Source organism: Drosophila guanche, unplaced genomic scaffold (genome assembly GCF_900245975.1).
Source record: "Drosophila guanche unplaced genomic scaffold, DGUA_6, whole genome shotgun sequence".
In the NCBI taxonomy this organism is placed as follows: Eukaryota; Metazoa; Arthropoda; class Insecta; order Diptera; family Drosophilidae; genus Drosophila; species Drosophila guanche.
In genome coordinates, this window is record NW_022995753.1 from 1,064,616 (window position 1) to 1,080,863 (window position 16,248).

The window sequence follows — 16,248 nt, forward strand, 5'->3', positions numbered from 1 at the left end:
CATCAGCATTTACATATGTTGTGTATAGTATATGTATGTACATGTAGAATCTGCGTTATAAAATGTGTGTTTTCGTTCTATTTCACTTTTCGCCCATGTGGTAGGAGAATTTCGTTCAAAATGTTTGCCATTAATCTCAGTTGGGGAGCAGAACCACAAAAACAAAAACATCGAACACATAAAAACAGCTCACACACGCATGCAGCCACACATACGGAGTGTATGTATATGCGTGCACGTGTATGCGATATGGAGGCAGGTACAAGTGTGACCTCACTCAAGGCAATATCGGGCAGCAGCTACAGTACAGGCACGGGCTCTTGGGCTTTCTGTACCAAATGAGACATTATAACATAAACAAATTAAACTACTGCTATCAGATACAAAAACCCAGACAGCAGGCACATACAAACCTAATACTCGAACGTTATCTTGAACGATAGACCCACCCTCCTAGCCATCGTTCGTGATTACAAACCTGACCACCTTTTGTGGCCCACCACTGTACATACACCAATGTATTTTTTTCGCTCTCGTTTGCTCGCTCTCTCGTTTTCTTTTACGGCTGCGCTCAGCTGTTCGAAGATCGTTTTTCGCTTCGCTGCTTGCAAATAAATAAATATAAATATTCTCGATAAACATTCCAAATTAACTTTTCTCTACGATTACCAGCAGCTGTCCACCTGGAGCCTAGGCAGTCTTAGCGGCGGTCGCCTCAATTGGAGTTTTTCGGCAGCTCGCAATTCCTTTCGGCATCGCAACAAGGCCACACGCAAGAGGTAAGAGAATCCGAATTTCGAGCAGAATGGAATTTACATATTTTTGTTGTTTTTAGCTCGTCTTCGCTACAGGGTGTCCGTCGCAGAAAAACGCAATGGCATCGACCACTGACTAATTCAATATTCAATTCACACTTCAAGGAGGCCAGCCGCAACGATCAATTCCAGATTGAGCATCTCGTGGCGAAGGGTGCGTTCGGTGTGGTCTTTAAAGTGTGCAACAGAACCGACACCAGCTCATGCTACGCACTAAAAGTTCTTAAAAAATCAAAGGTCTGCCCCAAACACTACACTTGATGCTCGGTTAAATAACTCTCTCATTTATGCATTTTAGCTCATAGAGGACAACAGCGTGAGACAGATAAAGGACGAGGCGGATATACAAAAGGTCTGCGGTCACCATCCGTTCATTGTGCAGCAGTTCGATCTTTGGCAGAACCGTCATAACCTTCACATTCGTAAGTTGACTGAGAATTTCTCTTTAGCATTCGGCAAATGTAACATTTTCCCATTGCAGTATCCGAATACATACCGAATGGCGAATTGTTCTCGAAAATTGTGGACTTTTCCATTGACCTAGTGCGCCTGTACATTGGAGAGATTGCCCTAGCAATCGGTGAGTTTCAGCACAGTCCGATGATTTGTGAATCATACTTCCGATAACGAAAATCAAATAACAATAGCGACAGCGTTCATTAGTAGAACTCCCCTGCCTCTATAGTTACTTTATTGACTTGTGGCTTGTTTCCCTTTCCCTTACAGATTTTCTACACAACGCCGGCATTATATATCGCGATGCAAAGCCAGAGAACATTTTACTAACGCATCAATTTCACATCAAGCTGACAGACTTTGGGCTCAGCAAGTGGCTCAAACTGGGTGCAAATACACGCACCATCTGTGGCACTTTCAAATACATGGGTACGATCTGAACCAACTATAAACAAAACAAAAAACAAAAACAATTACAATTAATAAGCAAAAAAACAAATAGCACACTTGTGTGTTCCGCAGTTAGCTAGTAAGAGGCGCCGCCGCGTCGTTCCAAATCGTTCAAAGGAAAACCCAAAACCCAGCAACAGTAGGGAAGAGGCAACACAAGCAGTATAGGGATATATAAATAGAGAAATAGGATTTAGAAACTAAGTTGCAGCAAGTAATTCTAAGACAAAAAGCAAACTGTGAGACGGGAAAGAAGTGAACATTCTGAAGTGCGGAATACAATACAGAAAGCATCCTTTGAGCACTGTAAATAGCCAATAGTCCCAATACAAAGATGAACGCACGCTCGCAAGTGTTTGATCTGACGATGGAGGGTCTGCAGGTGGACGAGGCAGTGACCACCATCTTCCAGACAGTGCTCTTCCATCGTTGCCTCGGCAAGTTCATGTACACGGGCGATGCCCAGTACTCGATCGGCACGGTCGGCTACACGGACGTCGACTGCAACTTCATTGACTTCACGTATGTGTGCTGCACCTCTGACAGTCTGACGCACAAGGTGAAGCGAGCCATTAACGTGTTCAGCGAAAAGTTACGCTCCAACGAGAGCTGCGGCTCCGGGCAGATCAGCTTGGAGTTCTTTCAAAAGAAGAAGAACCGCTGGCCATTCCCACAAGAGTCCATACCGTGGGAGGTGTGGACGGTGCATCTCGATTTGATCAAGCACGAGAACGAGGACGAGCGGCAGCTATGTCGCGAGAATGTCTCTGATCTTCTCACCGAAAAGGTAATCTACATTACGGAGCTAATGAATCGGCATGACTATGTGCCCAAGACGCCCAGCCAGAGTGAGCTGGATCTCATCTTTGATACATCCTTTCCCGATGTTCAGCCGTATTTGTTCAAGTTTGATTATTCCACCTCCGGCTCGGCGGCCCCATCCATGGGCAATGCCATGAAAAAGATCATCAAGGAGACGCTCGCAATGTGACTGGCTAAAGCTAAATGTGGAGTAGTACCAAAACCAAACTTCATCATTTTCTCGTGCTCGTGGCAACAGTTTCGTGCAACATGCAGCATACACAATTGATGTATTTCTGCTGCTAATTTCACATCTTACGTTGCAATCCAATGGTGATAATGAGACAGATACAGATAAGGATAAAGATGGATAGTTAAATATTTATTGTGTGTGTGTAAAGGGGAGAGACGGACTCCCTTCCTCCCATGAAGTTCGCTTTGTTACTACTTTTAGTTGTTATTGATTTATTTTGTTAGTACAGTAGATCCGCTTACACCCCGCCATCTGTGGGCATCGTCTCGCCACGCTGTTTGTATTTACAATCATTAAATGATTATATATCAGAAGAGTTTCGAGCTAGACATAGAGTTAGATTAAGTTGTAGAAACCTGTAGAACCCTTTAGAAAATGTTTGTTTTATCGTGTTCCATGCAAACGAGTAGGACGTATGGAGAGGCAGAGGCAGTAGGTATGAGTGAGAGCGATGTATAGGAAGTGGAAAGCCCAAAAACTAAAATACAGTTGCAGAATTTTAACCATTGATGGACCAAGCGTAAAAGTTAAAGAAAAAAAAGAAACATCAGTTTTGGAGCTGGTATTGTAACGATAAAAGTGCATTAGATTCTTAGGCTAATCTCATTAGTGGGCCTAACACCCCACCAATCAATCAATCAATCAATCAAACAAACAAACGGCCCACGTGTATCCCCCCGCTCCGGAAGCGTATATTGAGTGCACTCCTTAGACCTAAGTATCCATGTATCTAATGTATGTACATTTAAGTGTGGATTCGGTGCGGCAGTCGGGGTAGCTTACGGGCCACAAACAACTGTAGTAGTGGCTTGAACTAATGCGTTACTTAATACCTAACTACCTACCTACCCTATGTTATCGATCAGTGTAAATAATAAAACACAAATGAAATGCAAAGAGAGAGAGGAAGAGAGAGAGCGAGGAGAGCGCGACGTTGGTAATTATTTTGAAATGATTGTGATTTGTACTTGTAGTGATTAAATTATAGTTTTAGCAAGTACCCAGACGCAAGAGCAAAACAGAGAGGGAGAAAGTTTAATTGCTAAATGTTGACACTTTCCATCTACAACTACAAAAGCGGGAGAGCAAATGATGATCGAATCAATTTTGATGATTGAAAACTATGATGTGGATACTGAATGATACTGCTCTATGGAAATATATGATTTGTAAAGAATTCAAGATTGATGGATGGATGCACTTCTATGTACAGTTGGCATTGGCGTTGTTGATAAGTTTTTGTTAAATTGAATTAGCGCCACGACTAGCGCAGCACCGAATCGAATCGAAATGTATGTCTGTATATTCAATTGTAAATGTAAATCGATGTCTGTGTGTAAGTAAGTGTATGTTCAAGCTATACACAAAACCATAAATGTACTTTGCAATTAAAAAACTATTATTGTAAACTTGATTTAAGCAGAATATATAAAAGAAACCTTTGAAATCACACAACCAACAACAACCTGATGAATCAAAGTAGACAAAATGTAATTGGCCTTGATTTTAATCAATTTAAAACCAATAAAAAACCATCCATTCAAAACCATACTAAAAACGTTTGAAGAACTTACTCGCTACTCGTTACTCGATTTTTCCGGAGCCTAATATCAGTTTCCCACTCTTCGGTCTGCCGAAGCAACTTGAAAGCTTTTTGTAATATTTTGTTTGTTGTTTATTTGTTATTTGCTGCCATCCTTTGAAAACCAAATTGTTTTGTCGGGTGGGTAAAATATTCGCTCCACTCTCATATCATTGCAGCACCCGAAATACTATGCGGCGAACCCTATGGTCATGCAGTGGACTGGTGGGCCTTGGGCGTCATTGCCTGTCAGATGCTAACGCAGAAGGTAAGCTAGCAAAAGTCGGATAACCAGTAAACCAGTAAACAGTAGATAATTCCCATTGAGTATGTGAGAATGTGATCCATGTGCCATGTGCCATGTCGGTAATCTAATTTGTTGTCTACTGCTGATAGATCTGTCTATCTATCATTCAGTATGTAGATATAGACTCAACTGCGACGGAGAACAAACAGTGGAAACTGGTTTGCAGGTGCATGCGACGCATCTATGGGGCATGCACTTAATACTCTCTGATTGTAAAATATTTATTGTTCATATATACACACATATGCATATCGCGGGCTCTGTAATTCGACCACGGATGCCGCACTTACCGATAGCCATTGACAGTGTAGAGCCCAGACTATAATTCTGTAATTGGACAAGCCAGCCAGCCAGCCAGCCTTTTTTTTCAGCTTTCTTATGGCGAAGGTAGTACTTACTCGCTTACATATGTAGATCTCAGGCAATTGTCGTTGATTTGAGAGGGGAGGGAGGGATTATTTCAATGCGACCCCAAAGCCCTTGCATAGCTAGCATAGAAAACTCCCAAGGTTTATCAAGCTCATTAAAAGATTGCTGGCTTTCCTTTTTGTTTGGATTTTTTTTTTTAAACCAACAAGAAGATCTTGCATGGCTCATTAGAGGCTTGATTTATTTTTTAAAATTTGTATACCCGGTACTCAAAGAGTAAATAGGGTATATTGTATTTGTGCACAAAGTGAATGGTTGTAACACACAGAAGGAAGCGTTTCCGACCCCATAAAGTATATATATTCTTGATCAGCATCAATAGCCGAGTCGATTGAGCCATGTCTGTCTGTCCGTCCGTCTGTCCGTCCGTCTTGTTGAGCGCCTGGATCTCAGAGACTATAAAAGCTAGAGCCACCAAATTTTGCATCCAAACTTCTGTACACACTGTTACAAGTGTATTTCAAAAATGAGCCGCGCCCCCTTCCGCCCCGGCGAAAACCTCCGAAATCTACAATTTTGAAGATAAAAGAAAACAAAAAACGCAATTCTATCAGATCACCAAATTGGGATCCGATTGGATCATTATTAAAGCCAGAATGAAGAAATTCATTTGCAGTGGCTAAACCCACCCGCCCTGTCCCGCAGCTTTTGTTGCTCTTTTTACATTCTCTCATTCACACTCTGCTTCTGCTTGACTCGGCCCCTGCCTCTGCCCTCCCCCTGGCGTTGACTCTTCCGACTTTTAACCAAGACTCGGTTTTTAACGCTCTGTATTAGAAAAAGAGTGACCATCAAAGTTGCGTACAAGAAATGTTCATAGATGGCGCCACTTTCGAAAAATTTGCTGTGAAACCTATCGGTCCAAGAATGTACCAATTTGATTGCTGTTTTAAATATCTCATAAATTGGAAAATATTAACTGATCCAATTTGTTTTATGCATTTTATTTAGTAGGCTTTTACTACGTGTCCTTTAATGTGAACGATATCTAGTGGTTGGCGATGTCTTCTACATCTAGATGTAGTACTGAGTGCCGGGTATAAAAGTTGTGACGCGTAAGAAGCGTCTCACACGTCTCTTCTCGTTTTTTTTTTTGTGTGCGGGCGCTGCCTCTGCCTCAGCCGCGAGTCTGCAGTGTGTGCGAGCTTACGGAGCGTGTTGGCGTGAGAAGTGTTGTAGATGTAGATGATGACAAATGACGAAAAAATTTAAAATTTGACAAATCACCGCTACGGTGCAGATGTAGTACTGAGTGCCGGGTATAAAAGTTGTGACGCGTAAGAAGCGTCTCACACGTCTCTTCTAGTTTTTTATTTTACTTAAGAATTTAGGATTGATAGATTTATTTATTTAAAAACAATTTTTTTAATTTTATTTAAGAATTTTCCCAGTCGCATCCCATATATTTTTGCTCATGTCTACGTTCGTAGAAAACAACCGCGCCAAGGTTTTCTCCCCAGACAATTTAAAAACTGATACAAGATTGTTTTTTTTTTTTTTAATTTTTTCGCTTTTTATTTAAGAATTTTCTCAGTCTATATAAAATCATATATATTTCTGCTCATATATACGTTATACCACTATCGTATTAAATGTAGTTTTTTTTTCATTAATTTAAAACTCAATTTAAAAAAAAAAAGTGAATTTCATTTATAATATTATTAATAATATTATACCATACATCGATGCTGCTGCCGCTGCTGCGATCATCGTACACAGGGGGAACGGAACCTACTCGTAGAGAAAGATGCATTTATAGTTTGAGTTTTCGGGGGGGAGGTTGGGTTGGGTTGGGTTGATGCTTTTCTCGGGAGTTGTGGGTGTTTTGTGTGTTGTCTTGCAATGACTAAAATTTAATTAAAATTACATTAATTAAATTTAATTTATAAGTATAACTTTATGCCATCTTAGCGGTTTGTCCTGTTTTTGTTTTTTTTTATTTTGTTGTTGTTGTGTTTGTTTTTATTGCTATTTGTTTGTTCCATGCAATACCCTTCCATTCCATTATATTGTGCATTCGATCCTCACTTTGATGCTGAATGATCTTGTGGGTTTGTGTTCTACTTTTGCTTCTCCACTCCACTCTCGACTTTAGCTCGTTTTACAACTAAGAATACCACTAACGACGATCGTAATATTAAGGCGCTGGCGCTAACGTGACGCTGCGTAGCGTAGTGGTGCTCGAGGATTGGGTCTAGGGTTGTACTGCGGGGGGGTTGGACTGTGTGTGTGTGTGTAGATTACCGTTGGGTATGTTGCGGTTTAAAGGTTTAAGGGTGTAAAGCTCTCTCTCTCTCTCTCTCTCTCTCTCTTGCTCGCTCTCGCTCTCTCTCTAGTTTGAAACATTCTCCTTGGATTCGCTGCTCTCATCAGACTCCTTGGACTCGGAGGACTCCTCGTTCTTGGACTCGGACTTCTCCTCCGACGACTTCTTTGGCTCAGCGACAGTGGGCAGGGGAGCAGCAGCAATGGGCTGAGCAACTGGTGCCTCGTCAATCTTCTTGGCTCCGGTCCACTCTGGCACTTTCTCAACGTTCTGCTCCTGGGGCAAGGTCTTGGCAACAGTCTCGGCAATGGCAGCTGGCTGCTCGGTCTCCTTGGCCGCCAACTCGGGGACGCTCTTGACGGCTTCTTCAGGCTTGGCCTGCTGGGGCTCGGCGGACTTGGCCTGGGCAGCCAGTGCGGCGGGTGCAGCGGCGGGCGTGATGCTGCCTGGGGCTGGTGCTCCACCCTCAATCGATTTCTTCTCGGGCTGTGGGGCAATTGGCGTAATCACCTGAATGTTGGACTCTGTTTTGGCAGCCTCTGCTGGAGCGGCGGTAGGCAGAGCAGGAGCTGCGGCAGGTGCCTCAGATGACAAGGATGCTTCTGGTGCGGCAATCACTTTCTCGTCCTTTTGCTCAATTTCACTGATGCGCTCCTGACGTGCTGGCTGCTTCTCTGGGATCGACACATCCTTCTCAGCTTCATCGATGGAAGCGGATGACGGCGCTATGGCTGCTGGCACTTCGGCGGACTTGGCATCAATCTTGGGCTCCTGCGACTTGACCTCATCGACAACCTGCTTCTGCACCTCGGCATTGGCGGCTGGGGCGGCTGCCTCTACCAGTGGAATGGCCTTGGGCGCCTCAATTGGCTCCTCCTCGGTGCGGGCGGCCTTCTCCTGCTTCTTCTCGGGCTCGACCGACGTGTCAATGGTCTGGGGCTGGGGCTGGGCCAACGGCTTGGACGACTCCTCAATTGCAGCTGCAGCTGGCAGCTTCTTCTCGATTGGCTTGACCTCCTCAGCAGCATTGACCTTCTCGGGTATGGCCGGTGCGGTCTCCACATCGGGTGCACTCAACTTGAGCTCGGTCTTGGCTGGCTCAGCGGCAGCTGACGATGACTCGAGAGCGGCAATGGGTGTGGCGGCGGCAGCGGCAGCGGCAGCTGGAGCGACAGTTTTGGCATCGATTTTAGGCTCCAGTGGCTTGGGCTCTATTTCGGGCTTGAAGGGTGCCGGCTCAATGGGATTGGTTTGGACTGTTTTGCCCAGCAGCTCAGCCTTGGTGCCGGCATCCGGCTGTATGGCCACCTCCTCATCGGGCACAGGCAGCGCCCAGACAGTCACCAGGCAAACGGTGGCCACGAACAGCAGTTGACACTTCATGCTGCAACGAAAAACAAGACACAGGACGGGGGAAAGACAAAAGAGAGTAAAGAGAACTGTTAATATTTATAGTTAATGGTTAATAATGCTCAGAGATCTGACAAATGTGCGAGGCAAAAGGTCAAATATCTTACAGCCTACTGGCTGCTGACAATCTGACATTTCTGGAAACTGTCGTTGGCTGCTGCTCGTTGGATTAGCAATTGAAATTCTCATATTATTACATCAGTTGATTGCCCAGCCAGAAGCTGCTGCACAATGCCTAAAGTCCCCCAAGCCCAGGCCCAGGCCCAGGCCCAGCCTCTAGTCCCAGTCCCCAGCTCGCACCCAGGCTGGACTTTCTATTCCGTTTTGAAAATTTCGCTGCCTGCGCCATTCATTGAACAATTTTGTTCTTTTGTAATTCGATTAAATGATTCAATTTTTTACCGCGGAAAATTACAATTGAATTGATTGTGGCGGCGGCGGTGGGTTCGTGGACCTTATGCCCGGCTCGGACCGTACCGCAATTGTGGCACCACAGTGAAAGAAAGAGCAAGAGAGAGAGAGAGAGAGAGCTCTGGCAGTGGCATTCCGTACCATTTCTAATCGCAGCTTTAATTATGGTTCTACTGATTGGCCCACATTTGCATGGATTAACGATCTTCAGATCGTTGGGTTTTCATTATTCAAATGTGAATTAAATTTAAATTCAAATTCAAATTCGAACTGTGGTTGGTGGCTGTGACTTGCAGATTCGTGCGGCTCATTTCCTTATGCTAATTAATTTTTTATTTTTGGTTTGGATAAGCAATAAAAATCCAAGACATGAATACAAGAAATCAAAAACTAACGGTTCTTCCTAGACCCAAATCGTTTCGATTTGCTATATTGGGGGTTCTTGAAGCTGTCTTCGTCGCATTCCTTAAGATTTGTTTTGTGTTTTTTCTCGGTGCTCTCAAAGATCAAATGAAAATCAGATCAGATTGTGCCTGCACATAATGCTTCGGCCGTTTGTGTCGTTTTGTGTCTCTGCATTTGTGTATTATGTAATAGGAACCGTGAACGAACCGAACCGAAATGTATCTCACAGTGCGATACGATCTTTGTAATTTATGAGCCGAGCCTGTCAGCTGAAACTGCATTTAAGTCTTAAAGCCTAAGTCTAACAAGCCAAGAAAAATCAAAACTCGTTTGGCCGGGGAGGGGAACAAAAAACAGAAAAAAAACGCAAAGCCAAGTGGGAGGGGGGGGGGGGGGGCAGAAAGAGCAACACAAAACCGGGTACCCAAGGCATTTAGATACATTTGTGTATCTAAAGGATACACCAGATGCAGATAAGGCACATTCAGGTGCAGCAGTCAGCCCTCCCCTTGCCCCCTCCCGTCACGTTATTTGAACACTTTTTTTTTTTGGTGGTATTGAATTTCGATTGACCTGCACCATGCACTCACCTTTAGTTTAGTTTGCAGATTTTTGTTGCTTAAGGAGCTGAAGGAGCGACCGTCGTTTGGTGGGTTGGCACTTGTGGTTCTATGGTATCTCACAGATACGTTTTGTATCTTAATGAACGTTTTTTGTTTGTTAGTTTCTCGAATTTCTTTACGCGTCCTGCTGCAACACACGCACAAAAAGTGTAAAAAAATATTTGAAAAAAAATTAGAGATTTTGTTTTTTTTTTTTGTGTTAAATGTAGTATGTAGAGTAGTATGTGTGTGTGTGTGTGTGTAGGTAGTTAGGTAGATTCTTAATCCGCTGAGCTGCAATGCCGCGTTTGTTCTCACCGGTCAGTTTCAAGAAACACTTTGAGTGGATGCCAGGCACACGCGGCGTTTATATACACACGCCACAGATCACGGACGTCGGACGCTGGCGTCGACAGAGCAGAGCAGAGCAGAGACAGCAGCGAAATATACAGCGAGAGTTCAGTACTAGGCACGAACATTGGCACACAGAAAACCAACAACGACGACGACGGACACGAGGCAAAAGCAGCGCCCGAAGCACTGGCAGCGTTAGCAGCAGCGAAAGAGAAAGAGATACACACACGAACACGCGTGCGTACGGTCGGGCTTGGGCAGGATCCACTGCTATTTTTTGTAAGTCAATGTTCTAAGCCGGAGTTCTTTCACCATAAATAGACAGCAAGCAGCAGCAGCAACTCTTTGGAGCGTTGTCTATTTTTAAAGTCTCGGCTATTTGTAAGGCTTGCATAGGTGGGTAGGAAAGAGAGCAGGGCAAAAGGCAGCAAGGCAGCAAGGTAGAAGCAGAGGACAGAAGACAGGTGGCGGAAGAGAGTAGGCGGAAGACAGGGAGGCAGAAATCAGAAAAAGAGGGAGGCAGAAGAGAGCAGACAGAGAGACAGCAGGGCCGCAGGTAGAAGACCACAGGGAGGCAAAAGACATGGCGGCTATGGCTGTATCTATTTATAACCCTAACAAGCCAGGATCGGTTCTGCTGCTGCTGCTGCTGCTGCTGCTGTTGCTGCTGATCGATTGCCATAAGCCGCCATTAAACGCAGCACGATTTTCAAATGGAATTGAACGTTGATAACATCAGCAATCAGCCAGGACCAAAGGAAAATGCTTAATTGAGGTTCATCATCGCAGGAGATTGCACAGACACTGAGTGTGGTGGGGGGAAGGGGGGGAAACCGGTATGGAATAAGTATAGACAAGGCGACCAAAACTTGCACAGAGCCAGAGAGAACTTTGCAGCACCCAAGGTACGGGCTAAGTGCATCCATCGATCTACCCAGGGGAAACATCATTAACATAATCAAAGCTTCGGCCTCTCGCCCTTGCTCTTGCTCTTGCTCTTGCTGCTCTCTGCTTCTCTTCTGCTCTGCAGACATTTCTTATTCTTTGGCTATGGCTCTGTGTCTTTGGATCTTCGATCGGTTGCCCATCGATGTCCAGCGTCGCGTCGATTGTAAATATGTACGAGTATATGGACGGTCGCTCGATCGTTGATTATCTTAGAATGATAAATGCCTGTTGGGGCGGCCTTAAAAGGCTGCTGGACCTAGACATGGTACACATGGGGGCTGGGGCTGGGGCTGTGGCTGTGGCTGGGGGTATAGTCTTTTTATAGACTGTGCACTGCAGCGACTGTAGCCATTAAAAGGATAGACCCATGGAAAATTTCCATTCCCATTAAAACACATGCCATAGAACGGCCGATCGGGTCCAACGCTAAGCTGCGTCTCCACACTGCCCCAGAAGTTGTCGCCGCTCGCTCTCTCTTCGCTGGCTTTTTGGTCTTTCAAATTAGGCACCCACGAAGCTGCGAGAAAAAAAGAAAGATACACACACACAGATACAAAGACACAAATGAAGGGAGACCTGTATCTTAGAGTCGTTGTCGTCTTCGTTGTATCTAAGGCCCATCCATCCATCCATGCAATCGTTTAACGGAAAGTTCTGGCAGAGCAGAGAGCTCTTTATTTAAATGTGCTTTGATTGGATTTTGAAATAGTCGCGAGAGATGGTATGGTAATGGATATGGATATGGATGTGGTCGTCGCATGAGTCTGAGTCTCGGATAGTAACAGGCAAAGCAAAGAAAAAAAAAACCAAAAAAGGGAAACCCAATTTAAATCCGAGCTCTCCGGGCATCTGGCTTTTATTATTTTATGGCACTTTTGAGTTATGTTTTTATGAGCCACACATTCTACATTCCTCGCAGCTACCTGTTGCTGATCCTTAACCGTTCGTTGGCTACTGGGAACTCGAAATTGCATATACAAATATATGTCATGCAAAAACCAATAAATATGTACATAGAACACAAATGGAAAAACCTTTATGACTGGACTTGGCTGAATTGTAGATACATTTTGAAGGTCGTATGGTCGCCAGCTGTGGACTGGCTGCCCCTTTGTCGTCACGAAAAAAAAACGAATCTCATAAATAGTTGCTTGTATTTTTGCGTTTCGGATAAAATCATGCATAATTGCAATTATTAAGTTGCTCAATGATTTTGCCATGGGCTTGGGCAACAACAACAACGACAACGACAGTGCTTAGAGATTTGTTCATGGAAAATGCATTCACGCGAAAAGCAACAAATTGCTTGGCTACAGTGATGACCGATAATGAAAGCCTCCTACCTCCAGGTAGGCAACCAGACGCAGAACAGAAAAGGCGTTGGCCAAAGTTAGAAGAAAGCAGAACCAAAACCAGGATCAAGTCCACAACATCCTCATCCCTATCCCCATGCTCCACGTCTGTCCAGGCAGCCGTTTAAATCGGGTCTAGCACTTGGCTTGCTCTGTGGTCAAGTGGCCGTTTAATGGTCGCACATCGCTCGGTTTGGTCGTTTCTTGCGACATTTTTATGCTTTCGACTTGCATGAATATTTGCCGAGGGTTCTGCAGAAGGCCAAAAGAGGATGTGGCAGACAACATGCAGCGGCAAGGCAAGAATGGGAGGCAGCAACAGCAGCAGGCGGACGCAGCAATAAATTGTTGCTACGTTTACTTAGTGGACTGCGGACTGGGGCCTGGAGTTGGATTCTGAAACTGATTCTGAGGAAGGGCAAGGGCATGGGCTATGGCTATGGATGCACTGCCTGCTGTGTATAGTCTGGTCTGCTTTGGTGCTTGCTATCATCATGTAATATAAAATTCGCTTGCGTTGCAATCAACATTAACATTGTCATAGGCTCAACAGCAAAGGGGTTGCTGCAGGGGCGGCAACAGGGCAGCAGCAGCAGCACTATCATCATTATCATTATCATCCTGTAATGCAATTACACAAGTCAACACACAAATGGAATTTCAATAAATTAAATTAGAATTAATTATGAAAATACAAATAAATTCTGTCCATCAAAAAAGTCGCCTAGAAACAGCCACAAAAAGTGATGCAAAGTATTATTTTGTGTTGTGTTGCACAGTGTTGAGTGCATTGCTGATTGCTACATGCCACAAGCAACATGCACACACACACACACACACACACACACGAATGAACACTTGCAACACATGAGCGCAAAGCGCACTCGTACTCGCCGCTTAGCTTTTGCTGACTGACCATGTAGCCAGATATGTATGTATGTACATATGTATGTATGTATGTATGTATGTATGTACATCTGTAAGTGCCGCCTAGACCAAAGCGAACAGGCAACCAACCAACAGTCGCCCTTGTATCTTATGGATGCGTCGCATGCATAACTCTTTGTTATTGGCCTTGAATGTCCTAAGCACGGAAAAGAGGTCATTGTCGCATAATACGCGACGGCCTAGGCCCTCGGCCCTCGGCCTATGTCCAAGCAGCACAAGTCCAGCAGCAGGCAGACCAAGCACAAGTCCAGCAACTGTTGGACAATGCCCAGAGCTCTCTCCCTCTCTCTCTGTCTCTGCCCATCTATGCAAACTTCTGCACATACATAAATATGTATGTACATGGCAGATGCAAGCTGCAAGATACAAACTACAAGAAGCAACAAGCGGCAAGTTGCTGCTTGTATGCACTTTTAGAGATTTTTTTCCTTATTGCTTTTCTTTGCTGTTTTGAAAAAATACTCTTAATTAATGTGAGACCACGCATTTTAATGACTGCAATTGAAGTGCTATTTTCTTAGCCCTTTCTAAGGGCGAACTAAGATATGTCATTTGTCATTTATTTTCAATAATTTCACACTTAATTGGGCTGCAAACAGCACCCACCCCTTAGCCTAGCCCTGCCCAAGGTGAAATTGTCAGCTGTGGTGAGGACCAAGGACTTATTCACCACGCGCTCTCTTTCTGCCATCACAGCGACAAGCGCTGGCAAGAGATGGCACTTCTTGTGTTTGTTGTTGGTACTCGGCAGAGTAAATTCAGCTTGGTACTCAGTCAAGCTATTGATCATCATTAAGTACATCAGTGTGTATGTACAAATGTATGAATGTATGTACATTGTGCAATTGCATTCCAAACACCAAGGACAAGTGGAACACAGAACATTTCCTGCACAGATCTCTGCGCCACAGACTCATCAGCCGATTTGCCAGACAAACAAATATAAAATAAATAAACAAGTTGCAGCCATTTGAAATTTTAATCTCTTGCAGATTGTTTTTGTTTTTTTTGTGTACATTTTTTTGGTTTCGGTTTTGTTTTCTTTTTGCTGTTTTTGTTTTTTGTTTTTTGTTCTTGTGATGTCTGGCTGCTGGGCTGCTGATTGCGTTTGGCTGACTATGCAAGAAGCGCTACATACATACATCCACATGTACAGCACAAGTGGTAGCCGCCGCATCATAGATTAAGACAATTACTTCTGAACATTAATTCTAGGAAATATAAAAAAAAATAATAATAATTATCACTGCGAAAAAATGTTATTTTCAGTCGTCAAAAAATGTTTTTTCTTACTCAAAACCCCAACCTGGTCGTGGACGGAGGAGCAGCGACCGATGGTCCCCAGCCCCACAACCCCCTTGGGCATAACTGAGCCACGGCCAGTCGATGCTGTGAAAATCTGTGAATCTGATTACTCGAATTGTGCGACAGTTCTGCGGCAATGTTCTATGGCCATTCTGTGGCAATTTTTGTGACAGTTGGATACCAATTTGGCGGTCAGTCCCGGCGCTCGCTCACGTGCCACCGATTACAATTAGCATGCGTCACAGCGAGTCCAGCGTTGAGTGACAGAGAAGTGACACATAAATACAACAGAATAGGCAGAAAAGCATCAAATCAGTTATGTACATAGGTACATACACACCTACATAGGTAGATACATATGTATGTGCATATTCAGATGTGTAAGAAAATTAATGAAAATGAATGGCATATGCGGTGGGGGAACCAGAGCAGAATCATTGCGAGCTCTCATCTCATTTCACAACTTGTTTTTGAATCAACGAACCAGGAAGGTGGAGACAGCAGCAGCGGCAGCGGCAGCGGCATGTGTGCACCTCCCCCTAATGCCCCTGCCTTGCCATTGCCTGCCTGAACGCTCTTCCCTTGTCACTGCCTTACCCACACACATGCCTGATCGCCCTTCCCCTTGCCACTGCTTGACAAATGCTCTTCCCTTTACACTGCTTGCCTGAACGCTCTTCCCTTGCCACTGCTTGCCCGATCGCCCTTCCCCTTTGCCACTCCGCCGATCCATCGCTCGTCGTCGCTCCTCTGCTGTGATTTAATTTAATTTTTCTAAGCACACACAAAAACCTAAACTGTTTCACTTTGTCAACTTGTCGCTGTTTGTCAGTTTTGCGACCACAGATACGGCCACAGTCAAAGCATTGATTAAGCTTAATTTGCTGCTTCAAATGCAGGTCAAACCTTTCGAAATCTCTAGACAATCCGCCCAGCATCCAAAGATTTATAACACCGATCCAGATTCAGATGTAAACGTAGATTATGTGTGAAAGATCTGCAAGGGTGTTGGGTGAGTGCACGTGTACTCCACATCCATCCAAGCCCTCACGTTGACTTTTATTGGGCCAGAACTGCGTCTGATAATTGAGTCATGCATTAGCAACGCTTGAACACTCTCTGGGATGGGGCAGATTATTATAATTCCTGGGGTT

General features: G+C 44.4%; 4 protein-coding genes across 4 annotated transcripts in view; 3 read left to right on the forward strand and 1 right to left on the reverse strand.

The window, feature by feature from the left end:
• The window catches only part of LOC117588735 (serine/threonine-protein kinase S6KL), an 18,174-nt gene continuing 1,926 nt past the window's right edge, over positions 1 to 16,248 (forward strand). Inside the window, exons 1-7 of the mRNA XM_034280211.1 lie at positions 1 to 33; positions 676 to 779; positions 836 to 1,052; positions 1,114 to 1,237; positions 1,297 to 1,395; positions 1,542 to 1,700; positions 4,537 to 4,625. Of these exons, the coding sequence (XP_034136102.1) occupies positions 16 to 33; positions 676 to 779; positions 836 to 1,052; positions 1,114 to 1,237; positions 1,297 to 1,395; positions 1,542 to 1,700; positions 4,537 to 4,625 (810 nt within the window). The 5' untranslated portion in view covers positions 1 to 15. The remainder of the gene's footprint in view (positions 34 to 675; positions 780 to 835; positions 1,053 to 1,113; positions 1,238 to 1,296; positions 1,396 to 1,541; positions 1,701 to 4,536; positions 4,626 to 16,248) is intronic.
• LOC117588740 (autophagy-related protein 101) lies at positions 1,711 to 4,230 on the forward strand. Its single transcript, XM_034280217.1, has 2 exons — positions 1,711 to 3,712; positions 3,764 to 4,230. Exon 1 carries the CDS (start codon positions 2,056 to 2,058, stop codon positions 2,710 to 2,712), a length of 657 nt encoding a protein of 218 aa, XP_034136108.1. The 5' UTR covers positions 1,711 to 2,055; the 3' UTR covers positions 2,713 to 3,712; positions 3,764 to 4,230.
• Positions 7,423 to 10,332, reverse strand: LOC117588734 (protein bangles and beads). Its single transcript, XM_034280210.1, has 2 exons — positions 10,176 to 10,332; positions 7,423 to 8,743 (listed from the first exon to the last, which is right to left on the reverse strand). The coding sequence occupies exon 2, from the start codon at positions 8,740 to 8,742 to the stop codon at positions 7,426 to 7,428; it is 1,317 nt and encodes a 438-aa protein (XP_034136101.1). The 5' UTR covers position 8,743; positions 10,176 to 10,332; the 3' UTR covers positions 7,423 to 7,425.
• LOC117588731 (N-acetylgalactosaminyltransferase 7) overlaps positions 15,592 to 16,248 on the forward strand; it is a 12,948-nt gene continuing 12,291 nt past the window's right edge. The window contains exon 1 of the mRNA XM_034280206.1: positions 15,592 to 15,619. The gene's annotated coding sequence lies outside the window, so the exon portion shown is untranslated. The remainder of the gene's footprint in view (positions 15,620 to 16,248) is intronic.

What these genes read in the sequence shown, in the direction of transcription:
- LOC117588740 (XM_034280217.1), top strand. Translation starts at nt 2,056, where the DNA reads ATGAACGCACGCTCGCAAGTGTTTGATCTGACGATGGAGGGTCTGCAG.
- LOC117588734 (XM_034280210.1), bottom strand. Translation starts at nt 8,742, where the DNA reads ATGAAGTGTCAACTGCTGTTCGTGGCCACCGTTTGCCTGGTGACTGTC.